The sequence below is a fragment of the Brachyhypopomus gauderio genome, unplaced genomic scaffold (genome assembly GCF_052324685.1).
Source record: "Brachyhypopomus gauderio isolate BG-103 unplaced genomic scaffold, BGAUD_0.2 sc382, whole genome shotgun sequence".
Lineage (NCBI taxonomy): Eukaryota > Metazoa > Chordata > Actinopteri > Gymnotiformes > Hypopomidae > Brachyhypopomus > Brachyhypopomus gauderio.
The window spans coordinates 22,501-30,382 of record NW_027507203.1 but is presented as its reverse complement, the minus strand read 5'-3'; the positions used below and the strand labels follow the sequence as shown (position 1 = coordinate 30,382).

The 7,882-nt window shown below is 45.0% G+C and overlaps 1 protein-coding gene across 2 annotated transcripts in view; it reads left to right on the top strand.

Moving 5' to 3' along the window:
• Positions 1-4,944: 4,944 nt before the first annotated feature.
• Positions 4,945-7,882, top strand: part of LOC143505579 (uncharacterized) — a 3,466-nt gene continuing 528 nt past the window's right edge. The window contains exons 1-8 of one of the 2 annotated variants that reach the window (XM_076996172.1): positions 4,945-4,978; positions 5,391-6,000; positions 6,086-6,182; positions 6,276-6,450; positions 6,534-6,829; positions 6,926-7,095; positions 7,192-7,446; positions 7,532-7,846. In XM_076996172.1, the coding sequence (XP_076852287.1) occupies positions 5,401-6,000; positions 6,086-6,182; positions 6,276-6,450; positions 6,534-6,829; positions 6,926-7,095; positions 7,192-7,446; positions 7,532-7,846 (1,908 nt within the window). In that variant the 5' untranslated portion in view covers positions 4,945-4,978; positions 5,391-5,400. The other variant, XM_076996170.1, reaches the window with a different exon arrangement.

The following is a 7,882-nucleotide window of genomic DNA, read 5'->3' as shown; positions in this document are numbered from 1 at the left end:
CGTAGCTCGAAGCGTTGGCGTATGGCAGCCTAAAAGATATTGCGCTGTAGTCGTAGGCCAAAAGGTCAAACAGAAATGTACATACATTTGGGGCCGCTGAGGGCCCAAAATTTAACCTAGGGGTCCCAAAATCGGTCGAGGTCGTCTCTGTGATGGCCCGATGGAGGATCCCGAGTTGCAAGTCCGTAGCTCGAAGCGTTGGCGTATGGCAGCCTAAAAGATATTGCGCTGTAGTCGTAGGCCAAAAGGTCAAACAGAAATGTACATACATTTGGGGCCGCTGAGGGCCCAAAATTTAACCTAGGGGTCCCAAAATCGGTCCAGGTCGTCTCTGTGATGGCCCGATGGAGGATCCCGAGTTGCAAGTCCGTAGCTCGAAGCGTTGGCGTATGGCAGCCTAAAAGATATTGCGCTGTAGTCGTAGGCCAAAAGGTCAAACAGAAATGTACATACATTTGGGGCCGCTGAGGGCCCAAAATTTAACCTAGGGGTCCCAAAATCGGTCCAGGTCGTCTCTGTGATGGCCCGATGCAGGATCCTGAGATACAGGTCTGTAGCTCGAAGCGTTGGCGTTTGGCAGCAGTCAACGTGTTGCTGTGTAGGCCTTTTTTAATAGGAGCAACACAGACACACTTGTGGCCCCTGAGAGTCTAAACCTGCACGTATCCACACGTGCCTGCAGAGTGTTATTAGACTCAACAAATTGAGAAAGATAGTGCATGCACAGAGCCATAAGTCATATGGTTTGTGTGTGGCTATCATTTGAATTTGCACTTTTAGGCAGAAACTCCTCTAACACTTAAAGCACAAGACCATGTGTGCGGGGCCCCTGAAGGACCAAACCTGCACGTATCCACACGTGCCTGCAGAGTGTTATTAGACTCAACAAATTGAGAAAGATAGTGCATGCACAGAGCCATAAGTCATATGGTTTGTGTGTGGCTATCATTTGAATTTGCACTTTTAGGCAGAAACTCCTAACACTTAAAGCACAAGACCATGTGTGCGGGGCCCCTGAAGGACCAAACCTGCACGTATCCACACGTGCCTGCAGAGTGTTATTAGACTCAACAAATTGAGAAAGATAGTGCATGCACAGAGCCATAAGTCATATGGTTTGTGTGTGGCTATCATTTGAATTTGCACTTTTAGGCAGAAACTCCTAACACTTAAAGCACAAGACCATGTGTGCGGGGCCCCTGAAGGACGAAACCTGCACGTATCCACACGTGCCTGCAGAGTGTTATTAGACTCAACAAATTGAGAAAGATAGTGCATGCACAGAGCCATAAGTCATATGGTTTGTGTGTGGCTATCATTTGAATTTGCACTTTTAGGCAGAAACTCCTCTAACACTTAAAGCACAAGACCATGTGTGCGGGGCCCCTGAAGGACCAAACCTGCACGTATCCACACGTGCCTGCAGAGTGTTATTAGACTCAACAAATTGAGAAAGATAGTGCATGCACAGAGCCATAAGTCATATGGTTTGTGTGTGGCTATCATTTGAATTTGCACTTTTAGGCAGAAACTCCTAACACTTAAAGCACAAGACCATGTGTGCGGGGCCCCTGAAGGACGAAACCTGCACGTATCCACACGTGCCTGCAGAGTGTTATTAGACTCAACAAATTGAGAAAGATAGTGCATGCACAGAGCCATAAGTCATATGGTTTGTGTGTGGCTATCATTTGAATTTGCACTTTTAGGCAGAAACTCCTCTAACACTTAAAGCACAAGACCATGTGTGCGGGGCCCCTGAAGGACCAAACCTGCACGTATCCACACGTGCCTGCAGAGTGTTATTAGACTCAACAAATTGAGAAAGATAGTGCATGCACAGAGCCATAAGTCATATGGTTTGTGTGTGGCTATCATTTGAATTTGCACTTTTAGGCAGAAACTCCTAACACTTAAAGCACAAGACCATGTGTGCGGGGCCCCTGAAGGACCAAACCTGCACGTATCCACACGTGCCTGCAGAGTGTTATTAGACTCAACAAATTGAGAAAGATAGTGCATGCACAGAGCCATAAGTCATATGGTTTGTGTGTGGCTATCATTTGAATTTGCACTTTTAGGCAGAAACTCCTCTAACACTTAAAGCACAAGACCATGTGTGCGGGGCCCCTGAAGGACCAAACCTGCACGTATCCACACGTGCCTGCAGAGTGTTATTAGACTCAACAAATTGAGAAAGATAGTGCATGCACAGAGCCATAAGTCATATGGTTTGTGTGTGGCTATCATTTGAATTTGCACTTTTAGGCAGAAACTCCTAACACTTAAAGCACAAGACCATGTGTGCGGGGCCCCTGAAGGACCAAACCTGCACGTATCCACACGTGCCTGCAGAGTGTTATTAGACTCAACAAATTGAGAAAGATAGTGCATGCACAGAGCCATAAGTCATATGGTTTGTGTGTGGCTATCATTTGAATTTGCACTTTTAGGCAGAAACTCCTAACACTTAAAGCACAAGACCATGTGTGCGGGGCCCCTGAAGGACCAAACCTGCACGTATCCACACGTGCCTGCAGAGTGTTATTAGACCCAACTAAGTGAGAAAGATAGTGCATGCACAGACCCAAAGGTCATATGGTTTGGGTGTGGCTAACTTTTGAAAGTGATTTTTTTCTAACACAGAGAGGTCACAAGCATACTTTTGGGGATGCTGAGGGGCCAAACTTTCATCTAGAGGTCCCAAAATCAGTCCAGGCCTTCTCTGTCATGGCCTGATGCAGGATCCAGAGCCACAAGTCTGTAGCTCGAAGCGTTAGGCGTATGGCAGCCATTAATCTATTGCATTTTATGCGTAAGCCTAATGCTCAACCACAAATGTGCATACTTTTGGGGATGCTGAGGGGCCAAACTTTCATCTAGAGGTCCCAAAATCAGTCCAGGCCTTCTCTGTCATGGCCTGATGCAGGATCCAGAGCCACAAGTCTGTAGCTCGAAGCGTTAGGCGTATGGCAGCCATTAATCTATTGCATTTTATGCGTAAGCCTAATGCTTAACCACAAATGTGCATACTTTTGGGGATGCTGAGGGGCCAAACTTTCATCTAGAGGTCCCAAAATCAGTCCAGGCCTTCTCTGTCATGGCCTGATGCAGGATCCAGAGCCACAAGTCTGTAGCTCGAAGCGTTAGGCGTATGGCAGCCATTAATCTATTGCATTTTATGCGTAAGCCTAATGCTTAACCACAAATGTGCATACTTTTGGGGATGCTGAGGGGCCAAACTTTCATCTAGAGGTCCCAAAATCAGTCCAGGCCTTCTCTGTCATGGCCTGATGCAGGATCCAGAGCCACAAGTCTGTAGCTCGAAGCGTTAGGCGTATGGCAGCCATTAATCTATTGCATTTTATGCGTAAGCCTAATGCTTAACCACAAATGTGCATACTTTTGGGGATGCTGAGGGGCCAAACTTTCATCTAGAGGTCCCAAAATCAGTCCAGGCCTTCTCTGTCATGGCCTGATGCAGGATCCAGAGCCACAAGTCTGTAGCTCGAAGCGTTAGGCGTATGGCAGCCATTAATCTATTGCATTTTATGCGTAAGCCTAATGCTTAACCACAAATGTGCATACTTTTGGGGATGCTGAGGGGCCAAACTTTCATCTAGAGGTCCCAAAATCAGTCCAGGCCTTCTCTGTCATGGCCTGATGCAGGATCCAGAGCCACAAGTCTGTAGCTCGAAGCGTTAGGCGTATGGCAGCCATTAATCTATTGCATTTTATGCGTAAGCCTAATGCTTAACCACAAATGTGCATACTTTTGGGGATGCTGAGGGGCCAAACTTTCATCTAGAGGTCCCAAAATCAGTCCAGGCCTTCTCTGTCATGGCCTGATGCAGGATCCAGAGCCACAAGTCTGTAGCTCGAAGCGTTAGGCGTATGGCAGCCATTAATCTATTGCATTTTATGCGTAAGCCTAATGCTTAACCACAAATGTGCATACTTTTGGGGATGCTGAGGGGCCAAACTTTCATCTAGAGGTCCCAAAATCAGTCCAGGCCTTCTCTGTCATGGCCTGATGCAGGATCCAGAGCCACAAGTCTGTAGCTCGAAGCGTTAGGCGTATGGCAGCCATTAAGCTATAGCTTTGTAGTTTAAGTTTAAACACAAATGTTCATACATCTTATGTTCTGCTCTCACTCTCTTCCTCTTCTTCACTTCCAAAACCATCTTACATATCACCATCCTATGCTGTTTAGCTACACTCTCCCTTGGTAACACCTTGCAATCAATAACATCTTTCAGGTTTCATCTCCTACAGAGGAGCTGTTTCAAAACAATGATGCATTTTTTGTGATCTAACCAGCAGGCTAGAGATACTCTTTATATATTGTGTTATTGACTGTGCTGGTTAGCTAAGAAATTATATAACACAATTAGCTAGATAATAATGTTATATGGGAGATCACCTTGTAGTTAGAAAAATGCTTATGTCACTTTAGAAATTCGCCTAGGAGTTAGCTTGATGCTAATGTATATGGGAAATCCCATATAGATGCTAGCTAAGTTAGCATTAGCGATTTTTTAGCATTATAGCATTAGCATTGTTACTACATTTTAATTATACATTAATTTATACAGTAATACAATAGTATTAGACTTTCTGGGTGCACAACAGTGTTAAGCCAGATAGGTTGCTATTGGGATGGGAATCACAAAGCATCCCAAAAGAAATTTATTTGATTATATGTGTAACAGCCAATGAAAATCTTTGTGTCTATGCTCATTTGTTTAATGGAATAACATTTGGAAAAACTGTTAATATCTGGGGAACGGAAGCACCTAGAAATGAGCTTTTTTTTGCATTGTAATCTGCTCAATCTCCTCTACCCAATCCCCTTAATACATTAAAACACACTCTTAATGAGAAATGTGTTATTCTGAATGACCGGTCAGCCTCAGAGTGCTGTAAATTCAGGTGGGGGAGTGCCTGTGGTAGAAGCTTGGCAGTCATCTAACCTAGGTGAGGTGGCAGTCCGCCATTGGTGCGCATCCCTGGAAGTGCCAGAGCAGTAGAAGCTTGGTAGCTTCTGTGTTGTATCATACGGAAGCTACCCGCTGCCTTGGTCTTCAACCCAAGGGGCACCGGGGAGTTGCGTAATGCACGTGACATCCTTGGCCCTTGGTGTCAATCACCTGGCAACGGGTGGTTGGGGCACAGGCTCTGGAGGCCCTATTCGGGGTTTCTATGACCTAGCTCCAGTAGCATGCTGGAGTATGCCCTCCCCATTTGGGGGCCCACAAGCTGCCTGGAAACCTAGCGGTGTTAACAAATGGCATGATTGTGGTTTCTGTATGTCTATTGTACATATGTCTATTATGTATGTCTGTCTGTTTGAGTATGTCTATTGACTCATGTTTCCTTTCTCTTTCAGATATTTTACCATGGATGCCTGTCCGCTTTGTTTCAAAGTTTTCAAAAATATTAGTCAGCACCTGAGAGTGACGCATCATGTGGTAAACCTCAAGGAGCGTTCCCTATTACTTAAACTGGTCTCCGGCAGAGTGGATATCAGGAAAGGGAAATGCTGCATTCCAGGATGTGGGCAGACCACATCACGTCTTGACAGACACCTTGAGTCCCACACTGAGCTCTCAAGCACCCGCAAGGCTCTATTCCTGCAGGAGCTTAAGAGGAAATCTGTTTTACTAAGTTTGGCAGAACTGAGGGCATCTAACCCTTCAGTTGCCCTTGTGTCAGACTTGGACATAAGAGAAGAAGAGGAGGAGGAGCAAAGAGCACTTGGACCTGCAGTGGAAGACGCCCCATGCCCCATGGAGGATGAGGAAGAGGTTGCCGAATGCTTGAATTGTGTTTCCAGAAAACAACACATTAAAAAACTAACTGAAGAGCTGTCAGATACCACAAAGGAGCTCCAGCTGCTACGGCACCAGATCAAAGCTATGCGCAGAAGCATTAAAAAAAGAGAACTGGCAGCCAAACATCCCAAAACAAGGGCTAGTGTGACAGCCCAAAAACCATGTGTAAGTTGTCATAGAGCAGTTAAAATGAATGTGACTGCTCTGGTCCAACAGGTATAATGTATTTTTCTTACAATTTGAATCTTAGGAGAAACCAGCCGAGCAGGAGGCAGAGGTGGATTTGCAGGCAGAGGAGGCGCAGCCTGCTGCCACAGAAAATTTTCCTGAGCATGTGCCTCAGCTCAGTAAGTGCAGTCAGGTTTGCTTTGGCTGTGCTTTTTTAAGTATATTTACTTTGGTTGAAAATAAATAATTCCCCATATCTCTTATGCTTTCAGACGAGCTTCTGGAGGACTACCAACATCACCAGGAGGGGCCTGACCCATCCTATAGACTTAAAAACAATGTGAAAAGCAAAATATACCGGATTAAACGGTTTATTGCTTTCATGGCTGTGGGACAAAGCCACCTACATGAGTTCACTTTCCTGGACAATGCTCCAAGGATTAGGGAGTATGGGACTATTTTTTACTCTAAAATTTAGTTTTAATGTTTAGATGTTCTGTGATTCATATGTATGTTTTCATGTTTTCCAGATGGGTCAGAAGCCTGATGATTGAAAAAGTTGTGGCAAGCACATTGGCACATTATGTAAAAAATGTAGCCCAATTTTTGGGCTACTTAAAAGATACGCCACCCCCCACCTGCCGCCTGAAGCGTGTTTCCTTGATAAACATTACCAGGGAAATAAAGGGGATTATAAAAAAACAGCGCCGCTCTGTAGTTATCCACGAAATTAAAGTGAAGGAATCCAAGGATGGACGCGCCATCTCAAAAGAGACGCTACTGCAGTGTCGACTTAAAGCCAGGCAGCAGATACCTGAAATATTGAGTGAGTCCTGCATCATACCTCACTTCAATAACATTTTTTCTGCTGCACTTTACATCAGTCGATGTGTCTCATTCTTGTTTTTATTTGTTACCACAGAGAGCCTGGAGGGAAGGCGGTCCATCAAACTGCAACGGTCATTTTATGGCCACCTCACTGCCTACTTATCTTGTATATACGGCCACAGGACTGGGGTATATCAAAACCTCCAGGTGGAGGAGGTACTGCAGGCCAAACACCATCCAGAGATGGATGTCTACCTCATAAATGTGAGTGCACGTTCAGTTCCTAACATTGTTTTATACATACAGCATGGCAAAATGTGTAATCTCTTGTGTGTTTTGTCCTTTTGTCTTTCAAAACAGGTTGAGTCTCATAAAACAAATGAGACATTTGGGGTAGCCCAGCTCCTCCTCACTGCGGAGGAGTACGGATGGTTCAGAAGCTACATTAAATTGAGAAACGGGCTGCCTGGGGGCAAAATATCCAAATTTTTCTTTTCAAATTCAACACCAAATACATGCAAGAATTTGAATGAATATTTGCAGCATGCCTGGCAGCAAATGAAGCTCCCAGGCAAACCTAAATTTACAGACATACGGAGTTCGATTGCCACCCATGTAAGTGTTTTTTGAACAGAGGTGACTTGTCACTAACATTTATGTATTTTACCCCCCAGTGATCTGATTTTGTTTCCCTTCACAGGCCAGAAATGAACTGGACCCAAAAGAGAGGGAAATGGTGGCACACTTCATGTGCCACAACACTTCAACAGCTAATAAATTTTATGCCTTAAATTTAACCACCATAGAAGCTGCCAAACACAGGGACATTTTTGAGTCCCTGGTCCAGCCTGGAAAGCAGTGTCCAGAAGCCCCAGAAGTCCCAGAACCCCCTACCAAGAAACATAAAAGCAAACATAGACACCTGCAGCCTTCCAAGACACCTGGACTGGTCCATGACTCTTCAGAGGAAGACAAGGAAGTTCCTGTTCAAGAAAGTGGGTCTTCCGTTGAAGAGGTATGCACTCTTCACACACACACACACACACACACA